The sequence below is a fragment of the Betta splendens genome, chromosome 15 (assembly GCF_900634795.4).
Source record: "Betta splendens chromosome 15, fBetSpl5.4, whole genome shotgun sequence".
Lineage (NCBI taxonomy): Eukaryota > Metazoa > Chordata > Actinopteri > Anabantiformes > Osphronemidae > Betta > Betta splendens.
The window spans coordinates 18,991,917-19,008,411 of record NC_040895.2 but is presented as its reverse complement, the minus strand read 5'-3'; the positions used below and the strand labels follow the sequence as shown (position 1 = coordinate 19,008,411).

The 16,495-nt window shown below is 43.7% G+C and overlaps 3 protein-coding genes across 5 annotated transcripts; 1 reads left to right on the top strand and 2 right to left on the bottom strand.

The window, feature by feature from the left end:
• The first annotated feature begins 5 nt into the window (after positions 1-5).
• Positions 6-1,433, top strand: LOC114842155 (cystatin-F). The gene is made up of 4 exons (XM_029127727.3): positions 6-177; positions 606-784; positions 853-969; positions 1,111-1,433. The coding sequence occupies exons 1-4, from the start codon at positions 132-134 to the stop codon at positions 1,189-1,191; spliced, it is 423 nt and encodes a 140-aa protein (XP_028983560.1). The 5' UTR covers positions 6-131; the 3' UTR covers positions 1,192-1,433.
• Positions 1,434-1,656: 223 nt separating this feature from the next.
• apmap (adipocyte plasma membrane associated protein) lies at positions 1,657-13,881 on the bottom strand. Of its 2 annotated transcripts, none has more exons than XM_029127711.3 (9): positions 13,614-13,881; positions 12,998-13,114; positions 12,519-12,634; positions 3,961-4,053; positions 3,330-3,446; positions 3,083-3,257; positions 2,783-2,917; positions 2,516-2,708; positions 1,657-2,075 (listed from the first exon to the last, which is right to left on the bottom strand). In XM_029127711.3, the coding sequence occupies exons 1-9, from the start codon at positions 13,781-13,783 to the stop codon at positions 1,866-1,868; spliced, it is 1,326 nt and encodes a 441-aa protein (XP_028983544.1). In that variant the 5' UTR covers positions 13,784-13,881; the 3' UTR covers positions 1,657-1,865. The 2 variants fall into 2 exon arrangements, with proteins under 2 accessions (XP_028983544.1, XP_028983545.1); XM_029127712.3 differs by having other exon boundaries at positions 13,692-13,880.
• A 233-nt stretch (positions 13,882-14,114) lies between these two features.
• LOC114841885 (gastrula zinc finger protein XlCGF57.1-like) lies at positions 14,115-16,471 on the bottom strand. 2 transcript variants are annotated; one of them, XM_041073955.2, is made up of 2 exons: positions 16,225-16,471; positions 14,115-16,053 (listed from the first exon to the last, which is right to left on the bottom strand). In XM_041073955.2, the coding sequence occupies exons 1-2, from the start codon at positions 16,327-16,329 to the stop codon at positions 14,413-14,415; spliced, it is 1,746 nt and encodes a 581-aa protein (XP_040929889.1). In that variant the 5' UTR covers positions 16,330-16,471; the 3' UTR covers positions 14,115-14,412. The 2 variants fall into 2 exon arrangements, with proteins under 2 accessions (XP_040929889.1, XP_040929890.1); XM_041073956.2 differs by having other exon boundaries at positions 14,115-16,005.
• Positions 16,472-16,495: the final 24 nt, after the last annotated feature.

Sequence of the window (16,495 nt, the reverse complement as noted above, 5' to 3'; positions counted from 1 at the left end):
GATAATACATTAGGAGCCGATTGGGAGCCTCAGGAGCCGAGACAAAAAAAAAAGACAAACCATTGCTATACTGCAGCAACATCAGCGTGTGACCAGCTGATGTTTCCACAGGAAACAGTGACAGAGACGCGATGGCCCTGAAGACGCTGCTGCTGCTGCTGCTGCTGGCTGCTCTGGGTGAGACACTGACGCTTTGTCATTCTGTGTTTTCACACTGCAAGGCTCATGTTTCTGTTTGGAAGTAAAACTTAAATAAAACTGACAAAACGTCCCAAAACTATCCTGGACCGAGCCGAGCCCAGACAGAAACCTGCTACTTAACACCGAACTTGTTTGCTCTTCGCGTCTGACCCGTTGAACAGGAAGCAGGAACAAACTGTTGAACAGTGACGTCACATGGCGAAAGCTCATAGGAAGCAGCGCTTAGCTGGGTTCATCCTCTGATTTATACGGTGTAACTAAAACCGAATCATCACGTTTTCATCCTATATAAAACATGCACGTGGGCGATGACATGACCAGTTTGTGGTCCAGTAAAGCCCAGTTAGCGCCGCCTAGAGGCTGCACAAACCGCTCATCGGTCTAATGCTCGTCGTCTCCTTCAGAGGCCAGGCTGGCCACGCGCAGCCCTCCTGGACGGTCCATGCCCGGGTCTCCACACAACATCAGCCGGGACGACCGCGGCCTCCGGCAGGTGGTTCTGGACGCAGCCTGCGCCTACAACAACCGCTCCAACGACGCCTTCCTCTTCAGACCGTCGTGCGTCCGCAGGGCGCAGCGGCAGGTAGAACACCGGTGGACACCTGTACCGAAGCTAACCTGTGCTTGGACTCAGCCGCTCGTGTGTTTCAGGTGGTGAAGGGGATTCGTTACATCGTGGACTTTGACATTTCCAGAACCGTCTGTCGCAAACGGGAGAACAGAAGCTTGTCCGACTGTGACTTCCAGCCCGTCGGACGCCTGCAGCAGGTGCGTGCGATAAATCAGACAAACTCAGAAGCAGGATAGAACCTATAGTCCCATTAGTTCTGGCCATGAACAGGAAATCAAACCGAACCAATACCCAACATTCTGACTTGGTTCCACTGGTGCATTTTTGTCATTTCTCAGACGTTTCGGTGTCACACGGAGATTTGGAAGGTTGCCTGGAGGAACAAGACTGTGACTCAGGTTTTCTCCTGCAAACCATGAGAGCAGATCCATTCACCTGAAGACCAGAACTGCCCACGCAACGGAACATCTAGTTCTGAGGTTTACGCCTCGCTTGAATTCCATTTATTTTCTGCTTATTTACACTTGAAATAAATGTGTCCCTGCTTTCCTGAAATCCCATGTAGTGAGATAAATAAAGTACAGACAAGCCCGAGGCCACTGCATGACAGAACCTCTCAGTCCGTGTGATGAACGGGCCAAAATAAACCAGAACAAAGAGACTTTATTGATTTTTTTTAAATGTGCGTCCACAGTTCGGAGCTGACGGGTCCAGTAGTGGTGTCCCTTCATTAGCTTAATGCTCACACACCTGACTGTGCAGTCACTAAGGTAATAGATTAGCACCGGTCAGGGATTCTCACTCGACCTCAGTGACGTTAGTGAATCCCAGCCGTAATGTCCTGAAGGAGCTGAGCTGACGTAGGTGAAAATGAAGCAGGGATGTCACAGACTGGAAGCTTTTAATAGACAATGAGTGTGAACGCTCTTCATCACATCCTGAGGCAGGTATAAAGCAACAAGATGACACAGAATGCAACACCGCTTTCATGACACTGAACTTACGAAATAAACAACAGTTTATTCATCCTCTGGGGACCATGACTTGCCCCAATTTCCTCAATCAACAGGTTCTTTACTGCTGAGCTGGGTTTCTACACTTTGCTCAGGTCCAGCCTGGCGATGTATGGTGAGCGGAAGGACCCGATGTACAGACTTCCATCATGCTCGTGGGCCTCGCTGACGTAGGCCGCCACCAGGCCGCTGGGATCGTGGAAGCTCCGAGTGCAGACGCCGCCATCGTGGAGCTCCGCTACCAGACTGTAACGAGGGACGAACTTCATCAGCACATCCTGACTGAAGAGCTGCAGCAGGAAGAGAAGGACGGGGGAAACAGGAAGCTATTATTTATCTCATCAGTGATGAGACCGTAGACCAGGGGTGTTAAACTGCGGTCCTCGATGGCTGGTGTCCCTGCTGGTTTTGCAACTCTCCCTGATGATTACCTTGAACAGGTGTGTCATTAGGAGCATCCAGCTGCTGATAGACTTAACACACCTGATCAAGGTAATCAGCAGGCGCTGGGGAAGGAGAGTTGGAAAACCAGCAAGGCACTGGTTTGAGTTTGATACCCCTGCTGTAGACCCAAAAGGACTCGACCCAACAGACACGACTTAAGCAGACATCATAGCCTCTAATGCATTCAGGAGCGGCCGCCATCCTAAAGCAGGGGCAGTCTCACTCATGTCTGTACCACCGTGGTTTCTGCAGCTATGGCATATTTGATGACTTTGGGTTGCTTTACCTTGAATATGAGTTTCTTGACCCAGGGTCTCTGGGACAGAAAGTCCAGCATGGAGAAGCCGGGGTTGGGCCGCACCGCAGACATGGCCACCCAGTAGCCTCCAGAGGAGCTGGGACGGATGTTGTCTGGGAAGCCGGGCAGGTTGTCCATGAACGTGTCCATGCCTCCTTTGTTGAGCCCGGCCACGTGGACTCTGGAGGCCACATAGTGAGTGAGGCTCCACAGGCGAAGGCATCTGCGGGTGTGACTGACATGTTTGAGGCTCACCTGCGTATCCGGGCCATGGTCGTCTCCGCCACCAGCACCGACTCCTCGTCAGGCAGCAGTTGGATGCCGTTGGGGAACCGAAGGTTTTCCATCACCACCGTCAGCTCCCTGGTGTCGGTGTCGTACTCCAGCACCCTGACACACAAACATTGGTGTTAGTGGTAGAACTGTTCTATTAGTTTCTTTAAAATGACCTCTGACATCATGTGTTTCTGTTTAATGCTGTAGTAAAAACAGTGACATTTCTTATGAATCCCACATTAAAACACCGGATGTTTGCCTGCGTGTCAGTTCTGGTACCGTCCATCGGCCGTGGCCTCCATGATGAGGTGCATGTAATCCCTGCGCTGCCACCGGCTGCTGGAGTCAGTGAAGTAGACCTTTTTCCCGTCTTGCGTCACTGCCACATCGTTAATGAAGGACAGCTTCCTGCCAGCGACCACCTGACCACCCGGAACCAACCGGGTCGTCTCACCTGCACAGACGTGAACACAGTGAACACGCGCCAACTGCATAAGCTCTCTGGGACATAATGAGCCTGACTAACCTGTGGTAGGCTTGACCTCATACAGACCCAGGTAGGCATCGGCAATAAACAGAGTCCCATTAGGCCCGACCCGCATCCCCAGCGGTCTCCCGCAGGTTGGCTCGTCGTCTCTAGAGCCTGCGGGAGAAAGTGCAAGACAAAGGATCCGCTTTTAAACTGGGCCGTCACAAGAGATGTTCTGTCTTCATGACCAGAGCAGATGCAACCGGAGCTTCCTGAAGTCAGCACAAGTAACTAAGTACACTCACTCAAGTACTTTTAAAAAAGCTGAAGTATAAGAGGAGAAGCTGGATTTTACCAAGCTTCATGATGAAACGTGTCTCAATGGCTGCAACTGTCAAACCATGTTTCAACACTGCTGAGGTGAAAAGAATAAAGCAACTGGAGTGTGTAAATGTAAACAGGTTAAAGGTCAGAACAACTCAAGTCTGCTTTTGTTCAGATGCTTTCAAGTCTCTGATTATTGAGACATCTGTTATTGATCAGTTTGACTGTTGAACTGATCACATGATGAGCTGAGCTTTAGCTGTTTCCAGAGAAACTAATAGGAAGGAACCAGATTTGGTCTGTTTCTGATCGAACCAGTGTTTGGACCCTGTGCACCGTGAACCTTCACCCCATCATATCTTACCACACGGAGGTTTTCCGAGTCTCGTCACTGTGTGGATTCTTTGTCCAGCCAGCTTCACTATCTTTCCATCAGCTGTTCCAGCAAACAGAACATCTGCAGACAAAGGGACACATCTGTCGGCTCACTCAGCAAAAGGAAAACTTCACAGATTTTCAATAAGGGTTGACCAAAAAGACCTCGGATAATGTTTAAGAATGAAGGGACACTCAGATTATTCCATAATTTCAATACAGAGAAATTATAATTTATTCCTCCCGTAAGACGCCTCGGCAGATGATTTGCTCAAAGACTACAACTAGTGCTTCCTGGTTTTCTCTGTACCTGCCCCAGCAACTGTCAGACGGAGAGGGGGCGGGACCAGGCTGAGAGGGGGCGGAGCCAGACAGCTGGAGCGCCATTATTTTTCATGTTTTTCAATGGCTGGACGACCTGCTCTGGATTATTAAGAAGACAGCAATTTCTATAGTGTTAGAGCAGTCTGATATTCAGGGTTACCTGTATGATCCAGAGTGAAGCCCACACGAGTTACAGTACTCAGAGTGGACCTCAGGGCAGCTTATAGGAGCTGTGTGCAGGAGATAGCTGGTGGTCTGCACCACACGCCGATGGGAACAACTGAATATTCCTGTGTTGAATTTCACTGCTGCTGATTTAATTAGTGGGAGAGCTGAACAGCTCTCACACTATTGATATCTTCGCTCTTTATCACAGTGAATGCTGCAAAGCATTCACTGTATTGTTTTTCTAAGCTTTATTATTATTATTATTAGTGGGAGAGCTGAACAGCTCTCACACTATTGTTATCTTCGGTCTTTATTATTAGTGGGAGAGCTGAACAGCTCTCACACTATTGTTGTCTTCGGTCTTTATTATTATTTTTCTTCTACTTATTCCGCCCTTTTTTTGATTGCTATCTACTTTTTAACGCTTCATCGTAGAATCGTCGTTCAACTTTCTAAACGTGAGTCATCTTTAGGAGATGTGGGCTATTACTTTTTATGTTTTCAGCTTTTCAACTTTTAACGTTATTCAACTTTTTTCATCGTTTTTTTATAATGGTCGTCTATGGGAATCATCGTTAAACTTTTTGTCAACTTCCCTCTTTTCATCAGCGTCTATCATCGTCATACTTTGGTGTAGAAACGTCATTTCAACTTCAAAAGCGTCCATCATCGCTCAACTTTCTCCTCGTAAATCAGCGTTGTCGTATCTTCTATACTTTTTGACTCGTGAGCGTTTAAATATGGTGTGGTTTTTGTTAAATTTTCAGCTTTTCCATTAGTGTGTATTGGGTCAGTTAGAGTGCGTGATGTCACAGCTACAGTGAGAAGGTGCGCTTTTTTAAGACAGAACTTCTGTCTTTAACTTGTCACTACAGCCACAATTTTTACTCTATTAACGTAATTACTTCAATAAATCGTAGTCATACTTGTCTTCTTTCTAATGATGTGTCTGGATATACCCTCAGACCTATACTTCAGTCGCTATCAACCTCAAAGCACAGAGACATCCTGAAAATCTCCCATTGACTCTAATGATAATTTTTCGCAGACGTCTGGGGAGAAAAACAGAGGAGACATATTTTGAAATTGCCACTGTGGCTACAAGCTTTTGTCCTTAAACATAAAATTCACACCATTTGCTCATTGAAGCCTTGGGACTCGTAAAATGAAATAATTTTTGTGATAACTATCATGGTTTAGCTGGAACAAGCCTGTTTATACAGGGTGAAACTCTGCTTTCACAGAGCAGAGTGAGCCTGATTTTCCCGCCTTTCGTCTCCATGGCGACGGCGCAGCTGCAGATTTGACTGACAGGTCAAACTGCTGATGCTCAGTGTACAGAGCAGTTCCATGCTTATTACTGATTACTCAACTACACTATTGGATTGTGTAGTAATTAAGCACACACTTCCTCTTAATCCTTTCAAAATAAAAGCACCAAGCCAAATAATTAGCTTTAATAGCAATATTTCAACTTTTAGATGGGTAATTATGACTATTTAAAGATAGAATAACAGTTTAGTAATTACCCACACGTGCTTCCTCTACATCCTTTCAAAATAAAAGCACCAATGCCAATTATTAGCTTTAACTGCACTGTTTTTGCCTTTGAATGGGTAATTATGATTATTAATGGGTAATTAAAGACTAATTGACAGTTACGCTATTACCCCCACACATTTCCTCTAAATCCCTTCAAAATAAAAGCACCAATTACAATTTATTACCTTTAATGGCAAGATTGATTAAAAAAAATTGTGGTTCTGAATGCTTACCAATCGTTAATGGGACTACTTTAGAGTTCAGTAAATAGCCACTCAAACTTATTAGGGTGCTTTTATTCTGAAAGGGCTAAATCTAAATCTTTTGCTTTAATAGGGCTATTCTTGCTATTGAATGATAAATTATGACTATCTAATGACTATTTTATAGTTTAGTAATCGCCCACACACACACAACCTCTAAATCCTTTCAAAATAAAAGCACCAATGTAATTTATTACCTTAAATGGCAAATTTTTGTTTCTGACTGGTAAATTTCTACTAGTTATTAAACTATTACACGGTTAGGTAATTATTTACAAATACTTTCTTCAAATCAAAAAGATAATCATCTTATTTATGATTGTGAACAATGCACCTTGGTCAACTTTTTAATCTTTGACATCTTTTAACCTTGGTCAACTTTTTAATCATTGTCATCTCTTTAATATTGTCATAGTATGACCTTGGTCATCTTTTTAATCATCATCTTTTTAATCGCCATCTTTTGTCATCGTTTTAATCTTTGTCAACGTTTTCTCGTTTTCATCGTTTTGCCGTAGTCAACTTTTTGACGTCAGCAGCTTAATCAGCGTTTAACATCGTTGCGGCAGCAGATCAGCTCTCCCACGTAATTTCTCGAGAAATTACTTTTTCTAGTTATTTTTCTTCTACTTATTCCGCCCTTTTTTTGATTGCTATCTACTTTTTAACGCTTCATCGTAGAATAGTCGTTCAACTTTCTAAACGTGTGTCATCTTTAGGAGATGTGGGCTATTACTTTTTATGTTTTCAGCTTTTCAACTTTTAACGTTATTCAACTTTTTTCATCGTTTTTTTATAATGGTCGTCTATGGGAATCATCGTTAAACTTTTTGTCAACTTCCCTCTTTTCATCAGCGTCTATCATCGTCATACTTTGGTGTAGAAACGTCATTTCAACTTCAAAAGCGTCCATCATCGCTCAACTTTCTCCTCGTAAATCAGCGTTGTCGTATCTTCTATACTTTTTGACTCGTGAGCGTTTAAATATGGTGTGGTTTTTGTTAAATTTTCAGCTTTTCCATTAGTGTGTATTGGGTCAGTTAGAGTGCGTGATGTCACAGCTACAGTGAGAAGGTGCGCTTTTTTAAGACAGAACTTCTGTCTCTAACTCGTCACTACAGCCACAATTTTTACTCTATCAACATAATTACTTCACTAAATCGTAGTCATACTTGTCTTCTTTCTAATGATGTGTCTGGCTTTACCCTCAGACTTATACTTTAGTCGCTATCGACCTCAAAGCACAGAGAGATCCTGAAATTCTCCCATAGACTCTAATGATAATTTTTGGCAGACGTCTGGAGAAAAACAAGGAGGAAACATATTTTGAAATTGCGACTGTGGCTACAAACGTTTGTCCTCAAACATAAAATTCACACCATTTGCTCATTGAAGCCTTGGGACTCGAAAAATGAAATAATTTTTGTGATAACTATCATGGTTTAGCTGGAACAAGCCTGTTTATACAGGGTGAAACTCTGCTTTTTACAGAGCAGAATGAGCCTGATTTTCCCGCCTTTTGTCTCCATGGCGACGGCGAAGCTGCAGATTTGACTGACAGGTCAAACTGCTGATGCTCAGTGTACAGAGCAGTTCCATGCTTGTTACTGATTAGTCAACCACACTATTGGATTGTGTAGTGATTAAGCACGCACTTCCTCTAAATCCTTTCAAAATAAAAGCACCAAGCCAAATAATTAGCTTTAATAGCAGTATTTCTGCTTTTAGATGGATAATTATGACTTTTTAAAGATAGATTAACAGTTTAGTAATTACCCACACATGCGTCCTCTAAATCCTTTCAAAATAAAAGCACCAATGCCAATTATTAGCTTTAACTGCACTGTTTTTGCCTTTGAATGGTTAATTATGATTATTTAAAGACTAATTGACAGTTACGCTATTACCCCCACACATTTCCTCTAAATCCTTTCAAAATAAAAGCACCAATTACAATTTATTACCTTTAATGGCAAGATTGATTAGAAAATTTGTGGTTCTGAATACTTGCCAATCGTTATACTTCTACTTTAGAGTTCAGTAAATAGCCACTCAAACTTATTAGGGTGCTTTTATTCTGAAAGGGCTAAATCTAAATCTTTTGCTTTAATAGGGCTATTCTTGCTATTGAATGATAAATTATGATTATCTAATGACTATTTTATAGTTTAGTAATCGCCCACACACAACCTCTAAATCCTTTCAAAATAAAAGCACCAATGTAATTTATTACCTTAAATGGCAAGATTTTTGTTTCTGACTGGTAAATTTTTACTAATTATTAAACTATTACACAGGTAATTATTTACAAATACTTTCTTCAAATTAAAAAGCTAGTCAGCTTATTTATGATTGTCAACAATGCACTCTGGTCAACTTTTTAATCTGTGATATATTTTTTACCTTGGTCAACTTTTGAATCATTGTCATATTTTAATCTTGTCCTAGTATGACATTGGTCATCTTTTAATCGCCATCTTTTGTCATCGTTTTATTCTTTGTCAACGTTTTCTTGTTTTCATCGCTTTGCCGTAGTCAACTTTTGGACGTAGTCAACTTTTTTGACGTCAGCAGCTTAATCAGCGTTTGTCATCGTTGCGGCAGCAGATCAGCTCTCCCACGTAATTTCTCGAGAAATTACTTTTTCTAGTTATTATTATTTTTCTTCCCCCGTTTTTCTGCATCTAACTAGTCCCGCATACTTTCAGCTACAGAAACGATTCCAATATCAAAATGTTCAGCTTTTTAAGGAGAAGTGTGCTATTACTTTTCTCATTCATATGTTTCATATTTTTCAAGTTATTAAGCTTTTTTTAACTTTTTTTTCCCATTGAAATGAATGGGAACAACTTTTCAAATTCTCTTCAGCTTTGTCTACTTTCAGCTTTAACTACTTCCGCATACTTTAGGCTACAGACACCATTTAAACTACAAAATAATCTTCAACTATTCAACTATTAATCTTCCAGAAATCGTTAAAATATCTTTAATAGTTTCTGATTTATAGCAGTTTAAATATTGGGTGGTTTTTGGTCAATTTTCATCTTTTCCATTAGTGTGTATTGGGTTATTTAGAGTGCGTGATGTCACAGCCAGAGTGCGAGGGGACGTTTTTTTAAGATAGAACTTCTGTCTTTAACTCGTCACTACGGACACAATTTTCCCTCTATCAACGTAATTATTTCAGTAAATTGTAGTCATACTTGTCTTCTTTCTAATGATGTGTCTGGCTTTACTCTCAGACCTATACTTTAGTCGCTATCAACCTCAAAGCGCAGAGAGATCCTGGATTTCTCCCATAGACTCTAATAATAATTTTTGGCAGACGTCTGGAGAAAAAAAAGGAGGAGACATATTTTGAAATTGCGACTGTGGCTACAAACGTTTGTCCTCAAACATAAAATTCACACCATTTGCTCATTGAAGCCTTGGGACTCGTAAAATGAAATAATTTTTGTGATAACTATCATGGTTTAGCTGGAACAAGCCTGTTTATACAGGGTGAAACTCTGCTTTTACAGAGCAGAGTGAGCCTGATTTTCCCGCCTTTCGTCTCCATGGCGACGGCGCAGCTGCAGATTTCACTGACAGGTCAAACTCCTGATGCTCAGTGTAGACAGCAGTTCCATGCTTATTACTGATTACTCAACTACACTATTGGATTGTGTAGTAATTAAGCACACACTTCCTCTAAATCCTTTTTAAAATAAAAGCACCAAGCCAAATAATTAGCTTTAATAGCAATATTTCTGCTTTTAGATGGGTAATTATGACTATTTAAAGATAGATTAACAGTTTAGTAATTACCCACACATGCTTCCTCTGCATCCTTTCAAAATAAAAGCACCAATGCCAATTATTAGCTTTAACTGCACTGTTTTTGCCTTAGAATGGTTAATTATGATTATTTAAAGACTAATTGACAGTTACGCTATTACCCCCACACATTTCCTCTAAATCCTTTCAAAATAAAAGCACCAATTACAATTTATTACCTTTAATGGCAAGATTGATTAGAAAGTTTGTGGTTCTGAATAGTAATTAATCGTTAATGGGACAACTTTAGAGTTCAGTAAATAGCCACTCAAACTTATTAGGGTGCTTTTATTCTGAAAGGGCTAAATCTAAATCTTTTGCTTTAATAGGGCTTTTCTTGCTATTGAATGATAAATTATGACTATCTAATGACTATTTTATAGTTTAGTAATTGCCCACACACAACCTCTAAATCCTTTCAAAGCACCAATGTAATTTATTACCTTAAATGGCAAGATTTTCGTTTCTGACTGGTAAATTTCTACTAGTTATTAAACTATTACACAGTTAGGTAATTATTTACAAATACTTTCTTCAAATCAAAAAGATAGTCAGCTTATTTATGATTTTTAACAATGCAGCTTGGTCAACTTTTTAATCTTTGACATCTTTTAACCTTGGTGAACTTTTGAATCATAGTCATCTCTTTAATATTGTCATAGTATGACCTTGGTCATCTTTTTATTCATCATCTTTTTAATCTTTGTCAACGTTTTCTCGTTTTCATCGTTTTCATCGTTTTCTTCGTTTTGCCGTAGTCAACTTTTGGACGTAGTCAACTTTTTGACGTAGTCAATGTTTTGACGTCAGCAGCTTAATCAGCGTTTGTCATCGTTGCGGCAGCAGATCAGCTCTCCCACGTAATTTCTCGAGAAATTACTTTTTCTAGTTCAGATTAAGTTGCGTATTCTGCTGTTGACGGCACACCATCAGTTTCGGGCTATATGTGGTCAAAGAAGCTAGAAGGTAGCTTCAGGACACCGAGAAGAACAGGGACAGAACAGTTGAATGAGCCCAGAGTAAGTAATATATTTGACTGTTTATTGTTTTAGCTTGCACTGTGAAGATTGGGTACGAGCTGCTGCTTCTCGTGTTGTGTACTGTTGGGGATAGCGTTAGCTAACATTGCTAACATTAGCCTGTGTATTAGCTTGGCTAGCAGCGACTCTAATACTAGCTTGCACTGTGAAGTTTGAGTCAAGAGCTGCTGCTTGTGTGTTTTAGACTGTCAGGAGTAACATTAGCATATGTTGCTAACTCTAGCTGGTGTATTAGCTCCGAGTGGCTGGCATCATTTAATTCTACCGCTGACAGGGAACACGTGTTATTGATCATTAGTTCTCTCTGCATTCAGCAAGCAGCAGTCGAAACTAGCGTCAAAAAGCCATGGATAAACCAGAAAAACAGCCGGGACAGAACATAGACAGAACAGAAAATATTGAACAGTTTATTGTTTTAGCACTGTGACGTTTGAGCACAGTTACAAGCTGCTGCTTCTGGTGTTGTGGACTGCCGGGGACAGCGTTAGCTAATGTTGCTAATGTTAGCCTGTGTATTACAGTAGCTTGGTTTGCAGCAACCCTAATATTAACAAAATAATTATTTTCATCCTTTTTTAGGTAATATCGGCCGGTAGCGTATCGTCAGAGACTCTGTGAAGGAACAACAGTCTTGTTTTTCAAGCCACTAACAGCAGACGAGGAAAATAAGAGGGTTTTAACTAAATGAGGAATCTGTGGCTTTCTAACAACTGTCTGCTTTGATTCAAAATAAAAATCTGCTAAACAACTTAGAAATGATGTCTTTATTCAAACACACTTAAAATATAACCTTTTGTTAAAAATGTATAAACAGCACAGAGATGATGCATCAACCTCGTCCTCCAAAAGGCGTAACTCGTCTGCGCTGAACTCTGAACTCTGGCTCATACAACTAACCACAAATATCATCTATGCTGAAGTATTATTCATATTCATCTGTACTGAAGTACTCGCTGTCTTCTAAATAATCTACAGCAGGACCAACGCCATTGAATATTAGTGCTGTCTGTGTATGCAAGGAAAAACAACAGTATAGAGCAGTTGAGCTCCAGCAGGCTGGCTCCGCCCCCCTCTAAGCCTGTCTCCGCCCCCCTCTCACCCCGACTGTTGCTGGGGCAGGTACGAAGGAAACATGGAAGCACTACAGTAGTTGTAGTCTGTGAACCCATAGCAAGTAATCCGCCAGTCTGTGTTGGAGGAGGAACAACTTAATAACTTCTCTGCATATAAATTGTGGAAGAATCAGAGTGTCCCCTCATTCTTAAATACTACCTGACATTGTTTTGGTCAACCCTCATTGAAAATCTGTGAAGTTTACCTTTAGCAAACAGGCTTTAACAATCATCCTCCGGAGACAAACTGACTCATTTTATGAAAAAAGGAAAAAAAAACACCTCCTATGTTGGCGATGGACTCTGGTCCAATGATCTGGTCTTCGAACACTCTCTGAGCCTGGCGGAGCTTCAGGTTGGGCTCCCAGCAGCCCTTCATAGATGGAGGCTCCTTCAGACTGCAGCACCAGCAGTGAGCAGGAGCAAATTAAAGGCATTATTCCAAAACGGTATTATTTTATTTTACAAAACATTTACACATAAGCTTATTTTTCCTGTCTGCAGTTGAATTTAAAATGTTTACACGACTGTTGTGTTTTATATGGTTAAATAAAAATGTAAAAGTGTCTAGTGTTACCACTAGAAACAGATCTACTGTTAGAACCCAGACACAATCATACAGGACCTTGGAGTGTTTTCAATTAAGTCCTGGATAAGTCTGTTTTCAGATACAAATAATCTTATCCCAGGATCTGGGACTCAAATTCCATGTATCCACAAACAGCTGACATGAATTTTGACCTTTACCAACTGACGCTCACCTGAAGACTTCAGGCTGGATGGGAGATTCCAGGATGAGGATGATCACCAGCAGAGGAAGAAGCAAAAAACCTCCCAGAGATAGTAGAGTCACCTGAAACACCTTCCCACTATAGGTGCTGGGAGGGAACACAGAGAGTCAACCCACCACAAATACAGTACAATCCGGGTCCATAAGGAGAAGTGATCAGCTGCTGAAGAACAGAGTTCTGGCTTCTAGATGGATCTGCCTTGACAAATCAGCTTTATGAGCATAAACCCTGGTGAAACACCTTTAATGTTTCCTGCTCTGATGAAAGCAGAACTCAAATTAGACAAATCCTGAAAGAATATTGAGCTGAACCCAAACTCTGTTTGTGTTTGAATCCGATCTAATCCGAATATCTCTCCGAATGCCAAAAAGGACCGGAGGATCAAGTATTATAACATACTAACAAACACATATACGTATGGATATCGATTCCCTCAAAATAGAATCGATTTAGAATTTTAGCTGTTCCGACTGGACTGTGGCTGTGAACCTAAACAGAGGGAGGGAAACAGATCCAGATTATGCTTATTCTCCAATTGACTCGATATTCTATGGCCCTTAAATCCCGACAGAAGGAGACGGATCACCGTGACCCGGTGCTGTGACACAGATGGGGTCTGACAGTCAGGTTCTGCCCGTCGCCTCCTGATGGCTCGGTCCGGTACCTGGTGCCTTTGTAGCGGTTCTCCGGCAGCTCGTCGGTGATGACCTGCGGCCGGTGCAGCCTCCGGATCCGCAGCCCCTCCGTCTCGTTCATCCTGGACTCGGACGGTCCAACCGACTGGGTTGACAGTCCAAGGCGGAGGACAGCCTGTGTCGAACCCAGTTGGACCACCCACCGGGGGCGTTAGCGACATTAGCTTCCGGTTTACTTCAAACTAAGCGTCGTCTCTTGACATTGACGGGCAGCTCAGCAGCGCCGCCTCCTGGACTGGAGATTATCGTTCGTTCAGCACGCGAGCTGGACGTTTCTGGTCCAGTCTACCCGGTTCTTCTGTTAAATACAGACTGTCTGCTGGTGCTGCTCCTTGGAAACTCTACAGTTCAGGTGTCATGGTCTCTAACCATAATGAAACGGAAACAATGTGAAACAGGTTGAATCATTATTTTATTGACATTTTGAGAGAGAGAGAGAGTTTGAGCTTTGAGATACTGAACCCACAAACTATAAATTTAAGCCTGTTTTTACATTTTCTTTGTTACGGACAAAAAACACTTTTCCAATGATCTGCCGTTAAAACCAACAATTTGGACTATTTTCAGCCTGCGTTGATCAGAACCCGAGAAGAACAACATACACAAGACAACATGGTCTGCCGCATGTGAAATCATATGCCCTCGTCTTCTCTGACCTGCTGGAAACCTTCCTTCTGAACTGTCTGAGCTTCATTCAGCTGTAACACAGCGGTGCTCTCTGAGGCTCCTCATGGAGGTGAAGCTCCTGCTGCAGGTGGAGCAGTTGAACGGCTTCTGTCCTGTATGAACCATCTGGTGAGTCTTCAGGTTATTCTTCTGACTGAATCTCCTCCCACACAAGGTGCACTCAAATGGTTTCTCTCCACTGTGAATTCGTTTGTGTCTCATGAGGTTCTGAAGCACGCTGAAGGTTTTCCCACAGACCTCGCAGACAAATGGTTTCTCCCCACTGTGTGTTCGCTGATGAAGCTTCACACTTGCCTGCGTGGTGAAGCTCTTGTCACACTGAGCGCAGCTGAACGGCTTCCCCTCCGAGTGGCTGCGTTGATGCGTCTTCAGGTAGCTCAGTGAGCTGTAGCTGCAGCCACAGACGTCACAGGTGAAGGGTTTGTTTGCTTCATGCAGCTGCAGGTGTGCTTTCAGGACCTGGGCGCTGGTGAAGCCCTTGTCACACTTGTGGCAGGTGTGAGCTTTGTGACCACTGTGCACCAGCTGGTGGCGTTTCAGAGACGTAGACGAGGAGAAGTTCTTCCTGCACTCGCTGCAGCTGAATGGTTTCACACCAGTGTGGCTCCTCTCGTGCAGCAGCAGCGCGCTGTGCCGCCCGAAGCCCTTCCCGCAGTCGTTGCAGATGAACGCCCGCTCCCTGCTGTGCGTGGCGCGGTGAACCTTCAGGTGTCCGGCCTGCGTGAAGCTTCGGTCGCACATGTCACAGCTGAACGGCCTGTGGCCCGAGTGGACGAGGCGGTGGCGGCGCAGGTTGGCGGACACGCTGAAGCTCCTGCCACAGGTGTCACAGCTGAAGGCCTTCTCCCCGGTATGGATGCGACGGTGCACTGACAGGCTGCTCCTGCTGCAGAAGCGACTCCCACACTGCTCGCAGGTGTGCGGACGCTCGCCTGTGTGAGTCCTGCGGTGAGCGGTGAGGCCGCTCTGCTGGCTGAACGTCTTCCTGCAAACGCTGCAGGTGAATGGCCTCAGTCCTCGGTGGACAGTCAGCTGATGGACATAAACACTGCGGCGCGTAGTGAAACCTTTCCCACAGTTTGGACATTTATAGGGTTTCTCCTTCAGGTGGACCCTCTGATGAGCAGACAGGTAACTATGTTTGGAGAACTCTTTCCCACACTCTGCACACCTGAGCCTCTCTGTCCTCGGACACCTCAGCCGGTGCTGCCTCAGGCTGCATCTTGTAGCTAGTGTCTCAGTGCAGGACGGACACGTGAGCGGCTCACCGCGGGACTGGTGCGCCCTGAGGTGGCTGCGGGTGCCAAATGCCTTCCCACAGTGGGAACACTGATGCGGCCGCTGTTTCTTGTGGACTGCGAGCTGATGGACTCGGACACTGCTGCGAGCTGAGAAACCTTTGCCACAGACGGGACAGGCAAAGGGTCGGCCCCCACTATGGACCCTCGGGGGAGCCGTCAGGTTGGCCCGTCCGCTGTCCGTGGCAGCTGCCTCCGCCTGAGCAGGGGGAGGGTCCGGCAGAGGAGTCGGCCCTTCTGCAGAATCCTGGCTTCTGCTGCTCAGCTCCTGCTCCTCGTCCAGCAGCCTCCTCAGCTCCTGCAGCAGAGCATCACAGAGTTTCCTCAGCATTAGCAGCAGCTCGTCCTTCAGAGAAGACCCAGAGGAAGGAATCAGGTTATTCTGAAGCTAAACACATCATCATCCTTCTTTGTTTACGAGCAAGAAGCGAGGACTCGACGTTGTTGTTGATCCATGTCCCCATAAACAGATACTGGTTTAATTCCTCACATGAATCATTAACACACATGCACACACCTCGCTGTGCGTCGTTTCCTCGTGTTCCAATTTCTGACACATTTCAGTCACCGCCTTCAACGCGAACTCATCCATGACGGAAACCAGCAGCTGCCGCAGCCACATTTTCCTCGACCTAACTTCTAAGAGTTCACCGAGCGGCTCGATTGTTGTTACGATCACCGTCTTCACTTACGACGGTTTTACGACCTCTGACGGCAGAAGGGTCAGATGCGCGTGCGTCGCCCCCTGCTGGACAGATACAGAAACACAAAGGGAATGAAACTAATAT